Below are 26,141 nucleotides of genomic sequence, written 5' to 3'. Positions count from 1 at the left end.
TGATTCAACAGCACACGATGTAATAAAAGATTGAAACTCAACATGCATCTGTGAATTGAAAACCTATGCTCTGCATACATAAATAGGGTTAGTGGAAGGCAAAAGAGTAGATTATATAGTGAGCAAATAGGACATATACCTGGAAGGCACAGTGTCATGCTCTAAGTGTTTGTGAAAGGTTAGAAGATTCAAAACCAGTATGTGATACAAAATGACCATGCTATTCATGTTTACAGCATACAGCACTTTTGCGCATACACCCAAACATATGAAATCAGATATTACAGAACCCAAATATTGCAACTAGTTTGCTTTGTAATCAGATTGGCAACATTATTTTAAAATAATTATACAAGACATTGCTTCTAATTGTAGATGCACACATATACTGGCAATCCCTTTTTGATAGAATTCCATATTTAAGATTTAGATTTTTTTCGTTAAAATGTCTTTGTGGTACCTCATAACTAATTATTGTATGTGGTCCCAAGCACATACCCAATTTGAATTTAAGGAAAATCTGGAACTCTATATTTCTTCTGGGACATCCGCAGGGAAGTATATGGCAAAGATTAACCCATGTTATTATATGGTGTCATATTTTTGCAGCACATGAACTTATCTAGCAATCATAGGATGGCATTTAAAGAGAAGAGTTAAGAGATGAATGATTTGCTTATCTTTCTTCATGCAAGGCACATGGTATTAGGGCTCTTTATACAAGTCCTGTTGAACATAACGTTCAAAGGCACACACAAGAATATATGTATATTATACAAATATATAGAAATTGCAGTGATTTGATTCAGGTTTCAGCTTATTAATATGCACAAATAAAGATGTTCTTTTCACTGTTAATATGTTGTTCCACAACCATGCTGTAAACCCCAAAAGAATAATGTATTATAGCTAGAAACACAACAACAAATCTTCTGTACAATTACCTTCTCTTCCATCTTTTCATCACCAAAATTTTGTGCCTCTTGCAGTTGTTTCAAAGTTTCATTAGATAACAGGTTATAACCTTCTTGTAGGGATTTCACTTGTTTTTCTATTTCATTTCTCTCTCTATCCGTCATTCTACCAAAAAAGAGATATGGTAAACATTATTAATAGACTAGCAGATTTACTTGGCATTTCTCAAGTCTTTAAATCAAGTAAGCTTTTCTTTTTTTTTAAATTAAAAGGATAACGTACATGCTTTATTTAAATGATTGTATTCTTGAGGACTGTAGTTGATTTGGTAATTCTGTCTGTTTGGCTATGTCTACACTAGAAGCATCTGTAGAAAGTAACGTCTGTTGACAGAGTTGCATCAATAAAACCTCGACGGACAGAGTGCCTCTACACACAAAAGCAGATTGACACACCAATCCGCTCTGTTGACAGAGAGCAGCCAGATTATCCTGTCCCCTCTCAACAGAGCAGCTGACTGGAAGCTCTGCAAACAGGGCTGCCCGGTGAACCAGAAGCCCCCCATCAACAGAAGTGTCTAAACTGCACTTCTATCAAAAGAACTCTGTCAACAGAAGCGTTGTTCCTCAAATTTTGATGGGATAACACTGTTGAGACAAATTAAGAGTTCTGTTGAGACTGTCGACAGAATGCTTTATGTGTGTAGATGCTCCTTGAGTTATGCCTCCAGAAGGCCCTTTCTGTCAACAAAACTCTCTAGTGTAGACATAGCCTAAGTGTTTGGTTTTATGAGATTTTCCCATTTTCCTGGCACAACCAAAGCCTTACATTGCTTTAAGTCACGATAACAGGAAGAGCTATATCGAATTTGGTGATCCAACCTCTTACCATTTAGGAGGTGTTCTTGATTAAACAGGGGGATGAACTCTAAAATATATAATAGATTTGAAAACTTCAGCAGCCAAAAAAGCAGCTCTGCTTTTTCTGTTGGTTCTGGGGTGTGTGTATGCATCTGTGTGTATGCGCATGCAGGGGCAGAACGGTTTAGAAAATCAAATGGTGAACATGTATTCAGAAGACCTGAGTTTTAGTCTAGCCTTAATTACTAGCTTGCCTGGTGAAGGGGAACAAGTTGGTTCACTGTCCTGTCCCTCAGTTGCCCCATCTGTAACAAAGGGTTGATAATAGTAACATCCTCTGCAAAATCTACTAGATACCATAATTATTTTAGAAATGAAAGCAAAAGCTGACCTGTCATTTTGGGCAACATATCCCTATCATAAGGAAGTTTGAAGAATTTTTTCATACAATACAATTGAAAAATTGATACATATAAGTCAACTGCATTGGCTTGAAGACCATCTGTGATCAAAAAAAGAGGCAAAGTTAACTGAAAGATGCTTTTAGTGAATTATTGCCCCAGGTTGCTTGTCTGTGGTCTGTCAGGCAGTCTTCCATGCCTCTGGCTATTTGCCAACATGAATTCATTCTGATAGTAAGTATTCATGAGAACCACAGAGAATGCTTTACTAAAATCCAAGTATACTACAAAGACTGAATTTCAGAGATAGATGAAACAAACCTTTGCTATACAACTTACATGCTAGTTTGGTTCATGTTGTAAAGTGTTTTGAGATCCTTCAAATGAAAGGTGTTTTATAAATAAATATAAAAGTATTGTCAGATGTGGTGTCACCTAATCCAGGGTACAGTTATAAAAACTGGGCCTACAAATTTACCTCAATTGTGGGCTCATCTGGAAAAACTGGGAGAAAGTTCACAAAATGTCACTAGAACCTATAACAACAAATGTTAATAGGAAATGGAGAAAGGTACAAAAGCAAGACAAAAAGACCAAAAAAGTGTGCTCAAGGACTATGTTAAAATTATGCCTGGTAACCAAGAAGCAAGAATCCTGGAAACCAATGAATCAAACGCAGTGCTCCAGAAACTAGACCTAATTGGTAGACAAAAAAAAGAGATGATGGGCTATTCTAGCCATTGCACCCCCTTCTGGAGTCTTAAAAAACAGATTTTAGAGAGGAAAAACTGGATATCTGCAGTGCATCATGGCTGCTACCCTCACATATCCTTGGGACCCTTCATGTTTATTCCTATCCTGAAAAATGTTCTGACAGACCATGCTAAGGTCAGGCAGGCAGATGACCATCTTATTTCCATTGGCCACAGATAAATGCTGAAATACCATCAATTACATGAAACTTTGCCATATGCCTTCCTTCCTCCTTCCCCCACCCTCCGCCCACCCACCATATGCGCCTTTTCTTTCACCTCATTTCTCCTCTTTCCTATCTTTTTGACTTCCCTCTATAAGGCTATGTCTACACTACAGGAGTCAATAGACGTTACTGTCAGAAGACATCTGCCAACTAAACATCTGTCGACAGATTGTGGCCACATCACTCTGTCAATCTGCTCTGATGACAGAGAGCAAGCGGACTGCCCAGCTGCTCTCTTGATAGAACAGCCATCCAGCAGCACAGCAGACAGGGCTGCCAGTGACCAGGAAGCCCTGTCTGTTGACAGAGGCTCCCCCAGAGCACCTATATGGCTTTTTTGTCGACAGGTTCTGTCAAGAAAGGCTTTCTGTCTCATGGGGGAGAGGCAGAAGGCTGTTGACAAAAGTGCCAAGTTCTTCCAACAGTATGTTGACATAATGCATTTTTAGTGTGGATGCTCTGTGAGTGCTGTTGACAAAACTATCTACTACAGACCAAACTTAAGAGTATGGCATAGCTATCAACACTGCAGACTTTGAAATATGGCTGTAAGCCCGTGACCAGAAAGAGGCAGCTAAAAAAAATGCATTGTACAATCTGATTCTGGTGTAAGTTTGCCAGGTCTTGGGAGAGGCTGATAAGACCTGTGCCGGTGTTTGTTTGTTTTTTGGGGTTTTTTTTCCCAACAGCTAGGGTGCAAGTAAGGCTTGAACTTTGTTTAACATATTAATATTTGGAGAGTTATGCTAACACCTTTAACACTTTTGAACCTCTAATTCTATCTAAATTAATACAATACTTTATACAAATTATTTTTGCAATTTCATTACAATTAAACTAAAAGAGCATATAAAATATTATCACCTGTAGCTGTACAATGACAAATGCAGCCTGTTCCTTAAAATATGATGCAAAACATTAGTTACCGTTATATTGACAAAATTGTTGTGATAAAATGTAACCTACTTGTCACTGTGTTTAGCCAAAAATGACTGTGTTGTCTGTAAAGCCTCAGAAATTTGTTCTTTTTTGGTGGCAAGTTCATCAGAGGAAATCTGAAAAATACACAACCCGAATTAAATTTGCCACAGTGCACACATCTGAAAAGACAGAACAGAAAAGTAGACAACGTACACGTCTGTTATTTTCAGTCTGAGTATTGAAGAACTTGCTATTGTTAGGATATTTCAAGGCTGGCTAGGTGGTGGTATGGCTAGTTGTTTGTCATGGTAAAAACACAGCCATTTTAAAGGAAGGAAACCCACGGTACAGATCTTTTTCTTTAGAATTAAGCTGTTTGTCATGGGTAATTATTAAGGAAGTCTATTATCCATTACTTAATAACCTTTGTTTAAAAGCATATCAGAGTATTTTAACAAATTGTTTAAAATGTTCAGTTATACCTGGCACAGGAAAAGACAAATTCATACTGACTTCATGAACTAGGTTGCTGACCAGGATGTCAAAGTGTATGCCTTAAGAAAAAATATCTGAAAGTCACAGATTGTGTCCTGAAAGTCATGGATGTGACCAAGAGGAATCTGACACAAGTTTTAACTATAGAAAACCCAAAGACAATAGGGCAGGGCAGGACAGGACAACAGCCTCCAGCTCCAGTGGAGCTGAGATGGTCTGGGCTTGTATGCTTCACCTCGTTGAAAGGAATAGCACTGGCTGATAGCATGTGTGCTCCCTCAGTACTCCAAGGGGCACCACGCTCACTATATACATAAAGTGCCAGGACAGTGCACATGTGTAACCATCACTACTACAAACTGAGGCTCACCAATCACAATAGAACACAAAGACATAGTTATTAATGTGGATTGGGATTTACTAACATGTTGCGCATTGGCTTTATTCTGCCAATGACTTTTACCATTAACGTCAAGGTAAACAAAGGCTATGAGAACACTGAGTGCTTTTGAAAATCTCACCCACAAAGCTCAGGGCTTTACAAATTGATACTTTGCAGACTAAACTGGGACTATGAAATTAGTAACACTTAGTAGTGGCCCCATACAAACAAACAAATCTGTGGTTCTAAGCCGTACATTCTGCATATCCCGTATGAACAGCATTGTGAGCTAGGTGATGAGGAGAGTGCTAAAGCTTTGTTTTATGTTAATTTGCTATGTGTATCCTGATCTAAAAGGATCATTGAAAAAAAACTGAACTAAGTGCTAAGACACACGATTGTGAGGCTGCTTCAGGAGCCAACCTCAAGAGAGCAGGGAAGCAGCATAAAATGAAAAAGGGATTTTATTATTGCAAATTTAAATGTACATAAACCACTTCACACTCATTAACTGCAGTAGATATATGAAAAAGGCTCATTCGGGAGGCTATCATGCAACATTATCACTATATTTAAAAATTAAACTATTGCTTTTCTTGCTCCAGGAAGTTGCACAATTAAGTGGGAGTGAAGCTTTTCAGAGTGCCGATTAAGGTAATTTCACTGCATATTTCTTACATCAAATGTATGACTATGAATATTCGCAATGTGACTATTGCTAATGAAGCAAGTCCAAAACTATATCAGGTCTGTTAACACTAAGAATGAATAAAAAGTCATGTAGCACAGTGTTTCTGACCAGAGTGGAGACCTTTCTTTCAGGACAGAGTCTAAGATACGGAATGCATATGAGAAGAACCATGTATTTCTACACTAGTTCTACACCTTAGTTTCTTTTGAAATTTAAAGTTGTCTGTCAGCAATAATGTTCATAATTCTTCCATAGTGCCTATTATTCATTTATTGCCCCCTTCTTTTGAACGAAATTGGCATATTGGCTTTAAGAAACTCTCCCTTCAAAGCAGCATGGATGGAGAAAAACAGCTATATGCTGGCCAGCAAAAAAAGTAGGAAACTCTTACAGAATTAACTATTAAGTAACCACATTATTTCTGAAAAGTGAGTAGGTGGAGGGGAGAGCGGAGGGAGGAGTGGATGTATTTAAGATGGTCTAGAGAACAAAGCAAAGGTTTGCTCCCTCAATTTTTTTTTCCTGTATCAAAGCCATGAAGACACATTGGTTGCCATTAAATAGCCATTATGTAGCATCAGTTACCCAAGAGTGCTAGCTGAAATACCAGAGATGTTTCCTAAACAATGAATGTGCTAAAATAATGTCTCTCACCATCGTGTAGCAATTTTTATCAAACAGTCATTTTTCAGAATGGTAGTCACCTAAATCATAAAGGGCACTGACTAGCCCGGAATTGCTACAATGCAGAACAAAGGATAAAGGGCTTTGGCCTCAGATTCAAAAATGGCTTCTCTTGTGTGTAAATGGTTTCTTCAAGATGTGTCCCTGGACGGCTGCTCCATGTCAGGGTATGTGCGTCCCTATGCATTCTGGATTAGAGGTATTCTGCCAGCAGTGTCTGCACCTGTGTACTACAAGCCCTCATGCTCTCATACAAGGGCATCTAGGGTCAAGCCACTACCACTCCAGCTCCTTCTCAGGCAAGAAAGTCCTGCAAGAGACACTGCGAGGAAGAGGGAACGGTGGCGGGGGGGCAGAAATGGAGCACCCAAAGGGGGACATATCTTGAACAACTCCAGTTACCTTCTCTTTCTGTTTAAGTGATGTCCCTAGGGGTGTTCCACCTCAGACTTCCAAGCAGTACTTCCATCACAGAGAGGTGCATAGAGGAGGTAGATTCTGTACAGACTATAGAACAGTGTCACCAAAAGCCGCCCCAGCTCTGGAAGCAGTTACAAGACAGTAGTACTGGGAGATGATGAGTATCAAAGACCAGATAGCTGTTCTGCTATCTCTGGGATGGGTTTGCTTGTCATGAAACTCATTTGAAGGGAAATTGCCTCTCCTATCATGCATCCCACAGTAGATATAAAAACAGAGAGGAAGCCGTGCTAGTCTGTACACTATCAAAACAAAAAGCAGTCAAGTAGCAGATTAAAGACTAGCAAAATAGTTTATTGGGTGAGCTTTCGTGGGACAGACCCACTTCTTCAGACCATAGCCAGACCAGAACAGACTCAATAATTAAGGCACAGAGAACCAAAAACAGTAAGCAAGGAGGACAAATCAGAAAAAGATAATCAAGGTGAGCAAATCAGATAATTAGCTCACCTTGATTATCTTTTTCTGATTTGTCCTCCTTGCTTACTGTTTTTGGTTCTCTGTGCCTTAAATATTGAGTCTGTTCTGGTCTGGCTATGGTCTGAAGAAGTGGGTCTGTCCCATGAAAGCTCATCCAATAAACTATTTTGCTAGTCTTTAAAGTGCTACTTGACTGCTTTTTGTTTTGATAGATATAAAAAGTCTGGGTGAAGCCCAAAAGGACCTAGCCCTCTGTAGGTACACAGCAAGAACTCCTCCCATCATACGAAGATAGGATGTAGCAGTCAACAGACTGAAGGTGAAGACCCTTAGAGCAGTGAAAAGGCTGCAAGGTATGAGGCAACGCTCTCTGTGGATCACAAAACATAGGAAACACCTGTAAGGAGGAGACATGGCTATATGAAGGTTCAGGGAGGCAAACCAATCTCCCAGGTCCAGAGGGGAAATTATTGCTCTTAATTATCACCGCTAAGTTTTGCTACCATTCTGCTGAATGTGGACAAAGCTGTTTTTTGTCCTGAGGTCCAGAACTGGTTTCCAGTCTCCATTTTAATTTGGAGCCCAGAAATACATGGAACAAAATCCTTTCCTAAGCAGCTAAGAAAGGTCTGATCCCCTTAGTGTTGCAAGGGAATGCAACGCCTATCTCAAGAGACTCTCAGCAGGAGGGGGTTTGGTAGTTGGATACTCTGAACTACAATGTAGCAGAGAAGTATGTTTTTCCATCCCAGAAGGACCATTTAGCTTTCTTTTTTTTTTTTTAATCAGCATACATAGAATTGAATTGACATTATCTGTTCTGAAGAGTTTGTTGATGACCTTCAGGAGAAGAGAGTTAGGTGTAGGTGGGGAAAAAGATCTATTTTGATTCTTAGGATGGGAAGTGATACTTTTTTGTCCAACCGCTCTCATAGGCGGTACAATAGCCAGCCTGCCACACAGAATGTCCACAGAACAGCAGAGTGTAATTTATAAGGGGAGAGATTTTGCCTTGATAAGGGGTGTGAAGGATGTCCAGCAAGAAAGGAAGCATACTTCTGCCAATGGCACACACATGATCTGCATTATATATATCATGAGATCCAGGAAGTCCTTAAAATCATCAGAATAAAATGGTCAGGGAGCCATGACAGTCACACCTGCTGAGGCGGAGGATTTGTGGGCAAGTAATGTTTTTTTAACTCCATGGGTGGTTCTCGCACCTCTATATCATTCAACTGTGTGGAAGGACCCGGTGCAGCATTTGTTGCCCTTGAGATGCACTCTTAGGAGATTATGGTATGTTAAACTACTTACCATAAGAGGCCTAGAGCAAAGTTCCCTGTAAGCTGAGCACTTGGGTGGCTGCCCAGGAGAGATTCAGGTGCCGCCCAGCTGATCCACAAAGTGCCCAAAGCCACCCAGAGGGGTGAGCATGTGTTTCTATTGGTGGTGGACATAACAATGTATTCTACCCACAGATGGAAAATATTAGAGGGAAAACTGGACGAGAGATTCCAGTGAGTCCCCCTTTCTGATAGTGGCTGTTACTCTTGCTAGGGTTGGATGGATCCCCTACGAGGATGTATCACAGGAAAGGCTATTAAAAAGGGAAATCCTTTACAGCCCTTTCAGAATCTGAGGAGTCATCTCCTGTGTCAACAAGAGGAGCAAATGTTGTCAATACCAATGGTCAAGCTGGTATCAGGGACCAAAAGGGGTCCCGTAAATTCACTGGTACCAGAGGATATTGATATGAAGGTACCAGATAGTGCTCAACTGGGACAGTCTGGGAATGCGTCTGTGTATCATCAAAGAATTCATGAGGGACTGGAGGCCATCGCAGTACTGTAGAGCAAAGTATCATTGAAGATGGTAGGAGACCATAAGTGGGCTGCGGCAGGTCAGATAGTACACCAGTAGAGAGTGTCTTTCTGTACTCTGGCAAGGATGACTCAGGTGTTCCACAATTTGAAGGTCCACAAAGATCAAAAGAATGGACCTTGTGGAGAGAATGAGTAGGAAACACTGGGAGTCAGAATATCTGGGGGTACCCTTGATGGTGCTGATGTATATTCAATATATCCTTCAAGTCTGGTTGCTGTGGGGGAGGAGAGGTGGTGGTGATGATTTCAGCCTGGCTTGGAAGTCCTTATGTATTGAAGGAATAGTGCTCGGTGCCATTTTAGGTACTGCTTAATGTTGTTTACCAGTTTCTTGATAAGATGCAAGATCTTAGCCAGTGTCTGGATCTCAATAGCAAAGGGGATGGAAGCCTGAGAGGTACACATAATGAGATGTAAGGTCTCCTGAGACGTAGAGCAAGATGGTGACTTTCCATATCCCTTTTCCTGTTCTGGGAAGAAACCTCTTCCGTGAGTCTCCAGCTAAAAATGACTTTCTCCTGTCTTCCCCAAGAGTGCTATGTTAAGAAAACTGATACGGAGTGGACCTTTTGGGATAGGGTCATACCCAACATTATGCTCTGTGAAGAAGACTTCATGGTCAGATTGCCTCGCTTATTTGCATTTTTTCCTTGCTTGAAATAGCAAAGGGAGAACCCATTACAATGTTCAGGCACCAGCGGGAGACAGTAAGTAATATTTCAAAGTCATTCTGATTGTTTTTTCTGAGAACTCTACAGGGGGAAGAGGTCACGCTGAAATGGACACACAGATCAATATTTGCATTGTTTATAGCTAGTTCTTTTTCAGGTAGTGTTCCTACTAGATCTCCATTTCAAAGTTTGTGCATGCTGGTGCACTCTGAATCAGAGATTTTTCATCACCAGTGTCTGCAGGCCCATTCCTTCACCTTAGAAACACTTGTCCTCCGGTTCGAGGGCACAGTGAGAGGCAGAACTGCTGCCACTCCAATTCTCTCTCAAATGTCTGCAGCTTGGGACAAACACTGTGCTATATTCCAGTTAGCCTAGCTGCTTGATACACCTCTTGCTAAAAATTCTTTGGCTGTGTCTACACTACCGCCCTACTGTGAAGGGAGGATGATAAGTAGGGTGTTGGGAGTTTATTAATGAAGTACTGTGCTGCATATGCAGCACTTCATTAAGCAGATCCACCCCTCGCCCCCTGTCCCCCGCGGCAACTGTGAAATGTTAAATTTCGAAGTGCCAGCACACATCTAGCTGCAGCTAACCGGCCAGTACTTTAAAGTGCTTGGGCAACTTCGAAGTCCCTTTACACCTCAAAATTTTGAGGTGTAAAGAGACTTGGAAGTACCCTGGGCACTTTGAAGTGCTGGCATGTGTCTAGCCATGGCTAACCTGCCGGTACTTTGAAGTTTAACACTTCAAAGTTGCCGCCGGGGGGATGGGGAGGAATCTTCGAAGTAGGGTGGTAGTATAGACAAGCCCTTTATTTTCTGAATATTTTTAATTATTTTTGCTTATCACGATTTCCACTGAAAAGGGGAGTGGGCTTGATGGAATTACACTTCGAATTTTTGTACCTAAATTGTGCCTTTGCTTCTTGCAAGCCTTTGATACAGTCCTTCTTTACTAGAGGTCATGTGGGTATTACAAGGGCAATGGTAAGTCTTGCAAGATGAGGAAGCAGACCCAGAACTGGGCGCATAGTGTGCAGAAGACAGAGATTGTTTATATAAGCTATATACCCTTGTAAATTTGGGGCCAGAGCTGTTTTCCTCCTACATTAGTGGCTCTGTGGCCTGATTTTACCTCAGCAGTCTTAATATGGTGCATTTTGGAATCTGCACAACCCAGAGGACAGCCTGTATTTTTTCTCAATATATTTCCAAAATTCCTTATTCCCTGAAATGTTTTCATATGTGTAATTGTATTTTTGACCTCTGTTTCTCTTAGGACCAAATGTGAAATTAAATCTTTCTAGTATCAGAAAGCATTTATGGAGACCTTTATGCATACTAACCAGGCCAAAGAGCGAAAAAAGAAAGGGACGTTCTATCAAGAAATCTGTGAGTACCTGCTGCTTAAGCAAGTCTGCCTTTTCAGACTTTTCTCCTTCTCCCTTGCTGAGGGTCTTGCTGATGTCTGACACCCACTTGAGTAAATCTCCAGCTTTCTGAACATGTTCTTTCTTTTCCTCTTCCACTGACTTCTGGAGGGTAATGTGCATTGTAAAACAAAAAATGTTATTTAAACTATTGAGATAATAAATGGGAACACAGAGAGACTCTCAATCTTCTTATAAATGCCAGTATTACCACAAAAGCTATTAGTTCGATATCTTTATTTATTTAACTTTATGCACTACTGTCACCTATATGAAAATATATATATTATATATATATTCCATATAACTGAAGACATTACTAGATGTGATTCCTCTTGCACATATTCTAAAATGGTAACAGTACACACATATTCACACATTCACACACACACACAAATGATGTTATAGACCGTAGAGAAACAGGTTAACCTCCCAGGCATTACTCAGTAATTAAAATCTAAACAGTGCTTCTAACCAGAAAAGCTAAAGCATCTTTGATTTACTGCCTTTATATTAGCCATATATGCATGCAGCCAGCACTTGGTATTACATGTCCAGAGTGCAATGGGATAGGTTACTATATGACATTTACGAGGAAACAAAATGTTTTATACATTTGGATACAAAATACAGTGGAAAAAAACAATCATGGAGGTGTTACCATTTTGTCTGCAATAAATACATTATGAATTTGTAGTTTGTGTCCAGTAGTATGATTTTGAATAAGAGTTTTATAGATGGAAATTTTTCAGTACTTAAAAATATGGTTAAATGTTTTCATGTATCAGAAGAAAAGACGGAACAACATTTTAAAATTTTTAGAAAACCTAAGCATGTCATAACAATATATTTAATCTCATACATACTGCATCCCTCTGAAAAACAAATTGCCCTGATCCCAGTTTGCTGTGAAATCAGTGGAAAAACATGTTGATCAGAAATTTAAACAGTTTTTCTCCAGACTACAAATATATGCTCTAATTCTGAAAATACTAAATGTGTCTGAAAAAGCTTTATACATAAGAGTAGCCTTCTGTACATAAGTTTTCCAAAGATTTGAGGCTAAGACTCAGTACCACATTCAGATAACTTTGTAATATAAAATACAGGGGTATTTATGAGCAGCCTGAAATACCAAATTAAATATGACGGCTAGACGAAATATTGTAACAATATGCTCCAAATGGTCCCAATCTCTCACTCTTAAATACTGCAAAGCTATGTCTACACTGGAGAGATCTGTTGACAGAAGGGGCCTGCTGTCGACAGAACTCAGAGAGCATCTACGCTCAAAGCCTCTGTTGACAGAGTCTCGACAACACTGTGCTTTTGCTTCGACAGAGTTATGACTCAAAAATCCAAGGTGTACAGAGTATTGTTGACAGAAGTGTGGTGAAGACAATTCTGTCGACAAAGAGGGCTTCCGGTTGCCGGGCAGCCCAGTTTGCAGAGCTGCCATTCTGCTTTCTGTCACCAAAGGGTAGTGCAGTCTGGCAGTTCTCTGTCAACAGAGCAAGTTGTATATAGCAGCAATCTGTTGTCAGAGGTTCTGTCAAGATTTCTCTACCTCTAGTGTAGACCTATCCCAAGTGTTTGATTGTAATCTTGTGCGCATGTGTGTGTATGTGTGCACATGTGTGTAGATGTTAGGGTTGTCAATTAATCATATTTAACTCACATGAATAACACAAATTAATCTCAAGAAAAAAAATTAATCATGATTATTCACAGTTTTAACCACACTGTTAAGCAACAGAATCCCAATTTAAATGTATTAAATGTTTTGGATGTTTTTCTATATTTTCATATGTATTGACTACAGTTACAACACAGAACAAAGTATTCAGTTCTCACTTTATATTATTACTTTTATTACAAATATTTGCACTGTAAAAAAATGTATTTTTCAGTTTATCTCCTACAAGTACTGTAGTCCCATCCCTTTTACCTTGAAAGGGCAGCTTACAGATGCAGACTTTTTGATTATATAACTGCACTCAAAAACAAAACTATGTAAAACTCTAGAAACAAGGCTACTCAGTGCTACTTCTTGTTCAGCCAACCGTGAAGACAAACAAGCTTGTTTACTTTGAGAGGAGATAATGCCATCCACTTTTGCTTACAATGTCACCTTTTGTAGCCAGCCCTGCAAAGTAATTACATAGCAGATATGTGAAACATTCAAATATCCCTTCATACTTTGGCCACCATTCCAGAAGACATGTTGATGATACTCATTAAAAAGATAATGCATCAATTAAATTTGTGACTGAACTCCTTGGAGGAGAAATGTATGCCTCCTACTGTTTTATCCGTATTGTGCTGTATGTTTCATGTTACAACAGTCTCAGATGATGACCAGTGTTCCTGTAAACTGTGTGTTTGTACAGCTGCCAAGGATTAGCAACGCGCCCACAGCTGGCTTTTGTGCTTCTCTTGGTGGTGCACATTTGCTCATGCCTTGATGCATATAAAAATATTCCACACACTGATGGACAAGACGAGAGGGAACATTGCTGATGACCCACCACATGGTCATTTTAAGAACACTTTCACTGCAGGTCTGACAAAATGCAAAGAAGGTAACAATGTGAGATTTCTAAAGATAGATTACCCTACCCAGGGTTTAAGAATTTGAAATGTGTTCCAAAATCTGGGAAGGACATGGTATGATGCCTGGTTTCAGATACCTTCAAAGTGCAACGCTCTGAGATGGAAACTATGGAACCCAACCCACCAAAACTAATAGCCAATCTTCTGGTGTTGGCATCTGACGCAGAAGATAAAAATGAACATGCAATGGTCCACATTATTTTGGATGAGTATCAAGCAGAGGCTGTCATTAGCTTGGATGCATGTTCTCTGAAATTGTGGTTGAAACATGAAGGGGCATACGTATCTTGTGTGTGCCTTGCATGCAAATATCTCGCAATGTTGATTATGGCAGTGGCATGTGAATGCATCTCACTTTCAGATGACAGATAAATAAAAACCAGACATTATCTTCTACAAATGTAAACAAACTTGTTTGTTTGAGCAACTGGCTGAATAAGAAATAGCGCTGAGTGGACTTCTAAGCTCTAAAGTTTTAAACCGTGTTATTTTGAAATGCAGTTTATTTTACATAATTCAACAATTGTAAGTTCTAATTTAATGATAAAGAGACTGCACTACACTGCTTGTACCAGGGGAACTGAAAAATACTATTTTTGTACAGTGCAAATATTTGTAATAAAAACAAATATACAGTGAATGCTGTACATTTTGTATTCTGTGCCAGAATTAAAACCTAATTTGCAAATATGGAAAGCATTCAAAATATTTAAATAAATGGTATTCTATTGTTGAACAAGATTAATTGCACAATTTATCAGTTTTTAATCACATGCTTAAACACAATTAATTTTTAATCGCTTGACAGCTCTAATAAATACAGACACAGATGTAATTCCACTAACTGCTATGTCATTTCTCCTGATTATGCACGCATAATGATGTAAGACTCAGCTCCTATTTGACGTCTATGTGAGTTCTGCCTAATGAAATCATGTAAGCACTGCGGCACGTCACACCTATTATGAATTTTACTCTTTAGTAGCTCACTTCTATAGTATGTTATCATTGTTCAACTAGACAGGAGTATTAATAATTCCCTACCATTGGCTTACTTATCAATGGGAGTTTTTAACAGAATGGACTACTGCAGGATAGAGTATACACTTTCAATCTGGCCCATAAGTACCAAAATCGCCATTCTATTATGAGGCATAATAAAGACTAGAAATTCCAGTCTTAAGTGGTTCAGCTGCTTCTAATAATCGCAGCCCCGTGTGACAATCAAAAATAGCTTTTTCCAAGGCTTCTCTGTATGTCAATTTTTTCTTTGTTTTGGGGCATGTAATGGCTTTGACATATGACTTCTCATCTTTCATTTTTGTAGCTGTGATAGCATCAATAATGCCATTCTTAATAGCATCTTCCAGTGACAACCTGCCATGAGATTCTGGATCTATCAGTCCTCCAGTCAAATACTGATACTGCAGGCAGCGAATGCCTATGTCTTTGTTCAGGACATTTACATTTATTGCTTCAATGGCTGACATAATTTTGTTTGTTACAGGATGAATGATCCCAGTAAAGACTAGCTCACACTGTTGAATTTGCTTGGCACTTATTTCGTCAATTAACTCCCTTTGCAGAGCTTCTGCAATACTGTATTTCTTCCCAGTAAATGGATCAATTATGCCTCCTGTACAGGCTTGAGCTTCAAGACACCTTAAGGCTGTAATTCTATCCACCAAGTTTTTGCGGGAAGCTTTCAAAACTGTAATTCTTTCATTGGTGTCAGAAAGCCAGTACCCTGCAATGGGGCTGTTCAAATCTTTACATGGTTGTGAACTGCTCAGCAAAATATCACCAAACTCATTAGCTGTGATGAGGCCTTCCTTATATTTATTGACTAGTGTTCTATCAATTGTACCCTTTGTTAATGCCTCTTCAATATTAAATTGTATTCCAGTTCTAAGATCAGTTAGCAAAAGAGAAGAGTTTCCACAGGAATCGAAACATGTAGACTCATTCCACTGAAATTCACGTTTTAACAGCGCAAGATATGTACTTTTATCAATTAAATCCCTTTGATAAGCCTCACGTGCAGTCATTTCAGTTCCAGTTCTGGTGTCTACCACCAAAATTTTATGAACTTTTTCTGCTGATGGGCTAGTAATTTTCCTTTCCCCAACTGGAAGCAGGACACATTTACTACCCACATCAAACACACACATTTTCAGCAACTCATAGTAGTACATGGCTTGCCCATTATTAGGATTATGAAAACATTTTGTATTACTAGAAGGCTCATGTAAAAATTTTAGGATGGTGTTATTTAGCAAGCCTACTTGCACTGCAACTTCTGGAGGAACACGAACACTTCTAACAGGATCAATAACGCCCCCACTTGCAATCTGGGCTTCAAGAATATTTTTACCCTTTTGTCTTTCTAGCAATCTAGCTTCAATAGCTTGATACACTGACATTATTTTACCAGAACAGTAATATCCTAAAACTGCTTTCTCTGCCTCAAGTAGTCTACCTTTGAATTCATTATCTGCAAGTCCTCTGATGATTGAGTCATTGACAGAATATTTCTGACCTGTTGTGGGATCAATGATGAAACCTGTAGCAGCCTGGGCTTCTAAAAATGCTAATGCTGAAGTTTTTCCAATGATTCTTTTCTTTGCTGCTAAGGCAAAAGAAATTCTTTCTTTGCTAGATTCAATGTACAGCCCAGCTATAGCAGTAGGCTTAGTTAAAAACATTTCAAGACTTTTCTGAACCTCTTCAACTGATTTTTTCCCTGAACAGAGTTGTTCAACTGTGCTCTTGTCTAGAAGCTGAACTTCAACCAACTGCTTGGCAGTTACATCATGTCGGAGACCTGGAAATTTAAGATCATCTTCTCCAGCAGAATGTTCATAGTGAACCATATCACCATTCTTCACATTCTTGTCCTCTAAAAATGAGCTAATCTTTGAAAAATCTTCTCCCCTTAAACCTTCAGATGTTTGGTATCCCTCAAACATCCCGTCTTCATTAAAAAGATTCTTATCATTGTCTTGTTTTAATGTTGTAACTTCAACATGCACATCATATTGCTTGCTCTTCACTATCTGTAAATGAATTTTTTGACACAATAAGCATCAGAGCTGGAGAAAACAACATGCACTTTGCACAGCACAGTCAAAAATCCACCACCAGAAAAAAGCATCAGAGAAGGTAAACAGCAGAAATCATGAATAAGACATTTTATTCTCATGAACAGCACAGAAATCTGGTTCACTGTACATCTCAAATATTTCTATAAAAAGGATAAATAGGAATGTGACTGAAGTGCAAGGCAGAAAATGTATTCTATGCTTGTTAATACATGCACTTATTGATATCACTCAACGCACTTTCAACCCATAACTCAGTATACTCTTTGTATGTGAATGTATATAGTATACAACTACCTTTAAAAATAAAAATATACGTTCAAACAAACATATTGAAAATATTTGAGTATTTTAGTCCTTTTTTTGTATTCAGAAATAAGCAAAAGAGGTCCCCACACACCAAAATAAGAAAAGTATATAACAGAGAGCATAGAATAGTAACAGCAAATTTTAAAAATGGACTAGTAAAAAACAGCATCAGCAAGGCAAATGTCAACAAAACATAGAGTATACCTCCAAAGGGCGTGTGAGCTTTATTAGTCCCAGTCCATGCTTTTCTTCTTCATGATTACTAGCTTGCCAGGAAGTGTGAAGACTTTTCTCTCTTATTTGGTCTATTTCTGATGTTCTTGTCATGGGGTCTGCTTCATCAAAAGTTATCTGGAACTGGCTGCTCATTTGAGAAACAAACTCCGTAAAAGATTGTTGGCTTGTTTCAACCTCCAGGGATGTGTTTCTTCTCAACAAATGAAGTTGCTCCTCTTTTGATGCTGCGTCACCTGCCAAATGCAGTTTCTCTTCTCCTAATCGATTTGTTTTAAACCCTGGAATGTTCATTTCAACCTCTCTCTCCTGTTTCTGACTTAACAATGAAGTAGTAGGTTTCGCACATGCAGCAAGCTGTTCTAAATCTCTAGCTGACGTTTCTCTTGGGTAATTGAGCTCACTTCCTTTCTTCTCAAAGTTAAATTTGAATATAGCATCTTTGATGTTATTATGTTGTTTAACTCCATTCTGAAACATTAATAACTGTTGTTCACGTTCCTTCATTGGCACACCTATATTCTGTTTTAGGTTCTCCACTACGCGCTTCTGTGCCTCCAATTCCTCCTCAAGTTTCCGATATTTCTGAAAATAATCCATTTCAGCGTTTTTTCCTTGTTGCAGTTGTTCACGACATTTCTGAAGTCTTTCTTGAAGATCTTCAATTTGCATCTTGTACAACTTAATATTCTCTTCAGCCATATTTTTTTCCTGCTGAAGAGTGACACATTCCAGTCTCACCCCCGAAATGTCATTTTCTGTGATGCTATGAGATTCCAGTAGTTTTTCCACTTTTTTTCTAAATTCCTCTGCAGAATGTTTAAACTTGATGGACTCTTCCTGAAACAGAGCCACCTTTTTGCGTGCCATTTGCTCATCCAGGCTCTTTTGATGGAATTCATCCTGGAGCTTCTTCAGTTTACTATTTAGCTCTTGTATATGAGCTTGCTGCAGCTGTATTTTCTGCTCACTCAGCTTCTTTTCAACAACAAAAGCATTCAGCTGGGCATTTAAATTTTTAACTTCTATCTCAGTGCTCAGGTTGAAAGAGCTCTGCTTATCACACTTGTGTTTGTATTCATTAGCTAAAGATTTTGTTTTTATTAGCTCTTCTTCTAGACTTTTGACTTTACTGATGAATTCTTGCTCAATTATTATCTGCTTGTGCAACTGCTCATTCGTGGTACGTAGCTGCTCTTTAAAACCATCTGCTAAGGTTTTTAAGGCATCATTTTTTCTCTGAATGCTTTGTTTCTCTAGAATTATCCTCTCTGACTCAGACTGAATTTGTTGCATCATTATTTTGGTTTCAGTATTTGACCTGGTAAGCTCCTCAACCCTTTGTTTCAATGATTCTGCCAAATGATTGCTTTTGGCCAACTCTTCTTTCACCATTTGAATCTTCTGCTGATTTTCATTTTCTGCTCTTGTCTTTTGAAGCAGTTGTTCCTGGATTTTCTTGTATTGTTCTTGCAGATTATTTGCTTCTCCTTTGCATGACTGGGTTCTTTGTTCCGCTATCAGCTTCTCCTTCTGGAGAGAGTTGATTTGTGAATTTAAATGCTGAACAGTGATTTCAGTTTGTGTGTGTGATCTAGTCAACTCTTCTATTTCCCTTTTTAGCTGTGCCTTTTCCTGCTGAAGAGATGTCAGCTCTTCTTGATAATTCATTTTAATTTTCTTCAGATCGATGGCTTCTTGCATTACCTCCTCAGCTTTGCCTGTGGTCTTGTGAAGCTGCCTATCTAGTTCTTTCAACTGCTGCAAATATCCCTGCTCTACCTGGTCTTTTTGCTCCAACTCAATTTTCAAACTTTTAAGTGCATTATTGGCATCATCTAATTTCTCTTTCAGTAAACGAGACTTTTCTTCAGCTGATGCTTTCTGAAGCTCAAGATCATTCAGTTCATACTTCAGACCTTTAATTTTTTTTTCAGCCTTTTTGTTGGCAATAGTCAGATCATTTATCTGCTGTTTAAGCTCCTCTACTTTCTTTATTTCTTGTTTTTTCTGGAAACCTGTAATTTCAGAGTCAACTTGATAATGCCTGTCTTGCCCAGATGTGCAAGCTGGAAGCACATTTTCTCTTATTAAGGAATATCTGCCTTCAATTATTTCCCTATTAGCTTCAGCTTTTTCCTTTTCTTGGAACTTGTTTCCTGCTAGAGTCCCTTGATACTCAAGATCTTGTTCCATCTGCTTTATGAGCTTCATAAGTTTTTCCTCTCCTTCTGTTTTCTTCCTCAGTTCCGCCATTAAAGCTTTTTTCTGCTGCTCCAAATCCTGAAGATTTGTATCTTTCCTTCTCAAGTGCTCTTCAAGATTTCTTCGAGCAGCAGTGCTTTCTTCTATTTGAGTTTTAAAAGCTCTGAGATTTCCTTCAACCACACTTCTTTGAGCCTCGGCCTGCAAGGTGAGTTGCCTTACATGTTCTAACTCCTGCTCTACGGCTGCTTTCTCTTTTGAAATGCTCTCTAGCTCTGCCTGATACCGCTCTGACTCTTGCACAGCTTGGGTTTTCTGAAAAGTGATCTCTTCCACATATTTCTGCTGTTTCTTCAGCTCATCTTCTGCAGCTTTCTTCACTTTGGGGAGTTCCTGTTCTACATCGAACTTTTGTTTCTTCAACTCCTCTAACATTTTCTCAAGTTCATTTATCTTTCCCATGAGGTTTTTATTCTCCTCAGTCGTTGCCTTTTGTTGCTCCAAAAGATCTGAATATGCTGCACGTGTTGATTCCTCCTTATTGTTTATAATCTATAAAAATAAAAATATACAAATATATTTAAATATGTTCTTTTTAAATATAGCTTGTGAAAGCTTTTATTATTTTATTATTTGCTGAAAATACTTACTAATGTGTGTTCAACAGGTCAATAGAGTAGGATGAGCAGTTCCCACCACCATAACCTTCTCCGTAGACAATAAACTTCAGACAAGACACCATTAGTTCAAGATGAAAAATACTTCATAAAGGTATCCACAAAGGGAAGAAGACCCAAAGAAATTCTTTTGTTACACAGGAAGCACTTAATGGTTAGCAAAGTCAGACAGCTACTTGCATATGTTCTTGCTCAAAACAAATAGCTAGAAGTAATGAACAAAATGCAGTATGCAAGGATTGCAGAAGTTAATGACATTCAGCATTTCCACTTTGCCTCACTAGGAAGTTAAAATGTTTTACATTTACAACCAACACCACAAATTTGACAATCCCTCCAAGAAAAGAAATACTATTTGAAGCTACATCATGATGTGTCCACACTAGGAAAAAGGGGGTTTTCTTGTGTTAGTGAATTCATGTTAACTATGAGATGGCAAACTCTTAGGCTTAGCCTATATTAGGGCATTATGTCAATTTCACATATGCAGTTCTAGCTATGGCATTTCTACTCCCTGATTTGAAGAAGAAATTCTTTATGCACTATAAACAAGCTAGCGTGTACACTGCAGGTGAAATTCAACTCCATGCAGAGGGACAACGAAAGACCTAAGCATCACTTAGGACCCATTATAACACACTCACGAGGGATTAATTAGGACATTGACAGTACATGGGCTTTCTCTCTGCACAGGGATGAATGTCAGCAGGTATTTGTAAGTACAGAATGTATATGACCCTAAAATGCACAGCATATAAATGCAACTCACATTTCAAACATCCAATGCATTTTTGTGGTAAAAATAAAATTGCAATTAAAATTTCAAAAATTAAAAAACAAGAATGGTCTATGTATGAATATTGATTATAATTTTCTTTTATTATTTCGTAAATATGGACAGCTTTTGGTGGAAATTTCGGTTCCCAGTTTTGCAGAGCTTTACTCTTACATCCTGCTTGTTTTGTAAAAATAAAAATTCTTTGAAAAAACATACATTTTACTCAAAGGGACCAAACACAACCAGCATTGAAATGTGTTGCCTAGAGAGGTGGTGAATTCTCCATCCCAACGGGTTTTTAAGTCCCAGCTTGACAAGGTCCTGGCTGGATTGACTTAGATGGGGTGATCCTGCTTGAAGCAGGGGGCTGGACTAGATGACCTTCCAGCCCTATCATTTGTTCTGGGTTCTAAGTAAAACTGTCTTGGTGCCAGAGGGCTGCACAGCCTTGCTGGGCCCCTGGACTAGGTGTGGGTGTGTGTGGAGGAGGTGGCTCCATGCTCCTAAAAGGGACAAACATCCCATAGAACTGGAAGGGACCTTGGAAGGTCTTTGAGTCCAGATCCCTACCCTGTTGGTAGGACCAAACACAATCCCTCACAGATTTTTTTTTTAATCTATTTGCTCCAGACCCCTAAATGGCCCCCTCAATCACTGAACTCACAACCCTGGGTTTAGCAGGCCAGTGCTTAAACCACTGAGCTATCCCTCCCCTCAGTACCACCCAGAACGTGTCCCTCCCCACCCACAGGCAGCACTCACAGTGGTCCGAAGCATACCACAGCAGTACTCCAATGGCAATTTAAAGGGCCCAGAGCCCGTTTGAATTGCCCGGCCCCAGGGAATCTGCCCCTTTACCCCTCCTCCCTGTTGGTGGGCCTGCCTGGTACATTATAATTTTTCTTGTTCTGTAGATTATTTCCTGATCTGCAGAATTAAGTGGGCCCCTGTAACATGACCCTTCCAGCTGGAAGCACAGGTTGAATGTGAGGCATTCACAAATATTTGTCAGTGCTTGTAAGAATGATGAAAGCACAGTCCAATATCCATACACACGGAATATGCATAGGAATAGAAGAAATTTCAGTCTGCAGCATTTCCAGATAAAATTATGATCCAAGTCCAACAGTTGTTATAACACACAACAATATGGTTTGTTTTCCTATGGCCTACCTCCTCTTCCTCTAATCTTTTCAAAGAATCACCAGCAAATTTAATATATTGAGTCATCAGCGTCACCAAGGCAGTATAGCGTGTTCGTAAATCCATGAACTGCACAGAAACAAAAGACAAAAAGGGAAGAGGAAAACAGTAGCAATAACAATGACTTGGAATGCATTCAAACACTGTCTAGACTTAAGCTGGTCTTGAGAGAGGTTATATAACCTAGATACCGTGAAATGTACAGCCATCTATTTACCTCAGGGTTTGTCAATGAACAGTAAAGATCTTCTGTGGAATTACTGTATATAAATATTAATAAACACCAGTCTTGCATTTCCTCAACTCTGTGAAAAGCTACTAAATGAAAGCATATTTTCCTGTCAAAGACCATCCAGTTACCTCTTGTATAATGAAGTCAGATGAGCTCTGCATTCTCCGGCGTTTCACTGGAGATTTTTGTTGCGAGTCAACCATAGCCCTGTATGTCATGGTTTGCAGCTCATAATCCTGGAAAAAAATCACATTGTCAGAAAAGTTATCCGCACTCTCTATAAAATTGGCACTGAATAAAGTATTTTAAATGCAATTTAGCAGGAGAGAGTCATTGCTTTCACACTGAATCTATTATAGGATATCTGCATATATTATCAAATTAAACTGCATTCTATGGATTTAATTTTTCCTACCTTTACTGCAGCTGAGTATTGCTCTGAATATTTCTGGCATTCATCTATTTTATTTTGTTTCATTTCAATTTCAGAAACCAACATCTGTAAAATATAGACATATATCTTCACTGTAGCAATAATGACTCTTTTCCCTCCTTTTGTTATGGCTAATAATAAGAATACTTTATTATTAATTATTATTATTATTATAATAATAAGATTTTCTCAGTTGCTCACCATGATAGCATTTATACACCTGATCACATTTCCACATATTACAGACAGGATTCTCATGGATTCTGAGTCTACAGAAACGCTCTTATTGAGTCACATGTGAATTAGATCCAGCCCACGGAGCATACAGCTGGTAGAACACAGTAAGAACCTCATCTGCATCCCAAGCAACACACTGGGGATTGAACTGGAGAGCAGCAGGGCTAAAAGCACTGACATGTTTAGCTAAAGAACGATGGATTGTCACAGCCTCACTTCCTCTCCAGATCAGACACAGGTGAGGATCTGAAACAGATCCTACCAGGGGAAACATTTGGTTGACACCCAAAGAGCTGTTTGACGTGACATTTCCATACCCCTTTATTATTCACTATTATCAAATATTCATGCCAACTTGTCCTGTTTGTGTAAAGTTTAGGGAATGGCTGCCCTTCCTGAGCTCAATCCCGCAAGGCTTGGAGCACTCTGGTGCCAATCCAGGAAAGAAATGAAGTGCTCCCTTAACTGTCATCACACCCATTGACGTCACAACGAAAGATGAGTGGCCTTAATGGGAAATTCTGACAATGACATTGCAGGAACGTGATTAGTTACTGTGCTTGCCATTGAATGGCAATTCTCTGTGGAAAGCTGGGATACAGCAAATTGTGTTGCACTCCAAGGCACAATTGAGAGCTGTAGGTTTGTACCCCAGATTGCAGTACACCAACTTCCTGTATACCCCAACCCTCAGACATAATTCTTTCCTGAAGATGGGGTGTGAGATGAGTTCACTGACTTTGTGCGTACTTTTTCCTGGACACTATGACCATGAGCAGCACTGACTCACATTTTACATTTAACACTACCACATCATAGAGGAAGGACAGCCCAGAGGTTAGGGCACTAGCCTGGGAACTGAGAGAGCCCAGATTTGCCACAGACTACCTGTGTGATGTTGAGTAAGTTATTTGATCTCTCTGTGCCTCAGACCTTCAACTGTAAATGAGATCAACAGCCATGTCCTACCTCAAAGAGGATAAAAGACTGGTGTGCTCAGTTACTATAGTAATGGGGGTCATAGAGCTGAGATTGCTAACAGGAGATTGACATCACTGCTTTAAACTGATTGTTAAATTTTCCTTTTGTTATTAGTAGAGCCCCAAGAACATTTTTATTTTCCACAGTCTGAGGAATTTCATTTTAACCATTTTACTCATATGCAGACCTGGGAAAGAGGAGTCTTGCCCCCTGGGAGAACGAAAGGCGCAGGAGGAGGTAGGAGTTGTTGTACAGTGCACCAGCCCCAAAATCACCCTGTAGTGGTTCCTGACAAGGGGTACAGGCCCACCTCCGCATTCCAGGTCCTGAGATGCGCCATTTGGGATTTGCATCACTCAGGTTTGGCCTGCCTTCCCCTCCATCATGAGGTCAGAGGGGCAGCTGAACAAAACTTGCACAGTGGTGCTGCGACCCTGTACACTACACACCTGAAGCCAGAAGGCAGGCTGCATTCTGCATTCCAGGTCCTGAGATGCGGCATTTGGGATTTGCATCACGCAGGTTTGGCCTGCCTTCCCCTCCATCATGAGGGCAAAGGGGCGACTGAACAAAACTTGCACAATGGTGCTGTGACCCTGTACAGTATGCAACTGAAGCCAGAAGGCAGGCTGCCCTATGGGACAGGAGCTGCTACTGTGGGATGATTTTTTATTTCATTCGGGTTTATGTTTTTGTTTTATTCTGTTATATTTTGTACTTTCAACAACCACAGGGCTCCACTTAATAGTTTGTTTCAGTCCTCCCCCCCACAGGGTGGGATTCTCATTTTGTACCTTTTGTTGGTTCAGCTGTTTAGCCAAAGCTTTGCTGTTTGCAGGTTGGTTTTCTTGAATCTTTCGCTGAGTATCTTCTACTTGCTGAATCCAGGTATCCAATGTATGGTAAGTATCTTTGTAATATTTGAGAGATTTACTGATACCTTCTAAATCACGCAACCTGATTTAATTTGAAAATAAGAGACAAAATTGGGGAGAAAGTAAAAAATAATTACAAGTAAGACAACATAGCCTTAAAAGTATCAGGCGTCCTACCTCCATCTATCATCATAATAGGAAATTTAGTATTTTATTTTACTAATATATATAACGGCAGACCAAGAAGAGGGGAAAAAGGTTTATACTGGAAACTATTGACTATAGGTCAAACTTCCAGTGGGCTTCTGCATTCAGGGAAAATTCAGTCACAGAAGAAACACTGCCCATTTCCTAAATTAATGGGCCCAGAAGCATAAATGTCATGCACAAGACAAAACGTACACCCTTCCACCCCCAGCATACTGTGGAGGAGGCCTCTAGAGAAACAAATTTCCCTACCATGCAGATGGATGAGATGTGGGTATGTTTTAGGTGTGATCTGTGGGTTTAGTATGAGCATGAGTGAGCGAGGCCAAAATCTGCTCTAAAGGAGAGCATCATCTACTCCTCACAAGTCAAGTAGGAGATGGCACAGAGGCAAAATGTTTAGTTGTTCAAAAATACTAATGCCCATTATTCTTTTTGAGTAAATTCCTCTTCAAGCCATATGATTTTGGGAGCAAGTGAAAACCCACTTGAGTTTGTGGGCCTGCCATTTAAATCATTCAGGCACAGTGACTGAAGAGGAAAGTGACTATGACTCTTCTACTCTGCAGTTACATGGGAACAGTGGGTCAGACAAGGGCAGGCTGTCTTATTTCCTGCAAATGGATTTTGGAGTGCTCAGAGTGCTTGAGACTCACCTGCTGTAATACTAACAGTGTACCTAAAAGCTATATAAATAAAGCAACCAAAGAGACAACAGAGATGTGTCTGGATGGGTTCAGAGGAATCTGCCTGTCCACAATCCTTCCTTTAACAGCTCTGTGATTATGTATTGAATTTGAGAAGTTGTATTTTGGTGACACATATAAACAAATAAA

General features: G+C 39.4%; 1 protein-coding gene across 15 annotated transcripts in view; it reads right to left on the bottom strand.

Moving 5' to 3' along the window:
- Window positions 1-26,141, bottom strand: part of DST (dystonin) — a 483,110-nt gene that overhangs the window by 173,670 nt on the left and 283,299 nt on the right. For 14 of the 15 annotated variants that reach the window (XM_074991114.1, XM_074991118.1, XM_074991119.1 and 11 more), the window contains 7 exons: window positions 25,018-25,180; window positions 22,988-23,071; window positions 22,701-22,808; window positions 22,311-22,409; window positions 11,191-11,325; window positions 4,122-4,210; window positions 945-1,080 (listed from right to left, as the gene is read on the bottom strand). In XM_074991114.1, coding sequence (XP_074847215.1) covers window positions 945-1,080; window positions 4,122-4,210; window positions 11,191-11,325; window positions 22,311-22,409; window positions 22,701-22,808; window positions 22,988-23,071; window positions 25,018-25,180 — 814 coding nt within the window. The remainder of the gene's footprint in view (window positions 1-944; window positions 1,081-4,121; window positions 4,211-11,190; window positions 11,326-22,310; window positions 22,410-22,700; window positions 22,809-22,987; window positions 23,072-25,017; window positions 25,181-26,141) is intronic. The other variant, XM_074991115.1, reaches the window with a different exon arrangement.

Source organism: Carettochelys insculpta, chromosome 3 (genome assembly GCF_033958435.1).
Source record: "Carettochelys insculpta isolate YL-2023 chromosome 3, ASM3395843v1, whole genome shotgun sequence".
Taxonomy (NCBI): Eukaryota; Metazoa; Chordata; order Testudines; family Carettochelyidae; genus Carettochelys; species Carettochelys insculpta.
This window is presented reverse-complemented; position numbering and strand designations above follow the sequence as displayed.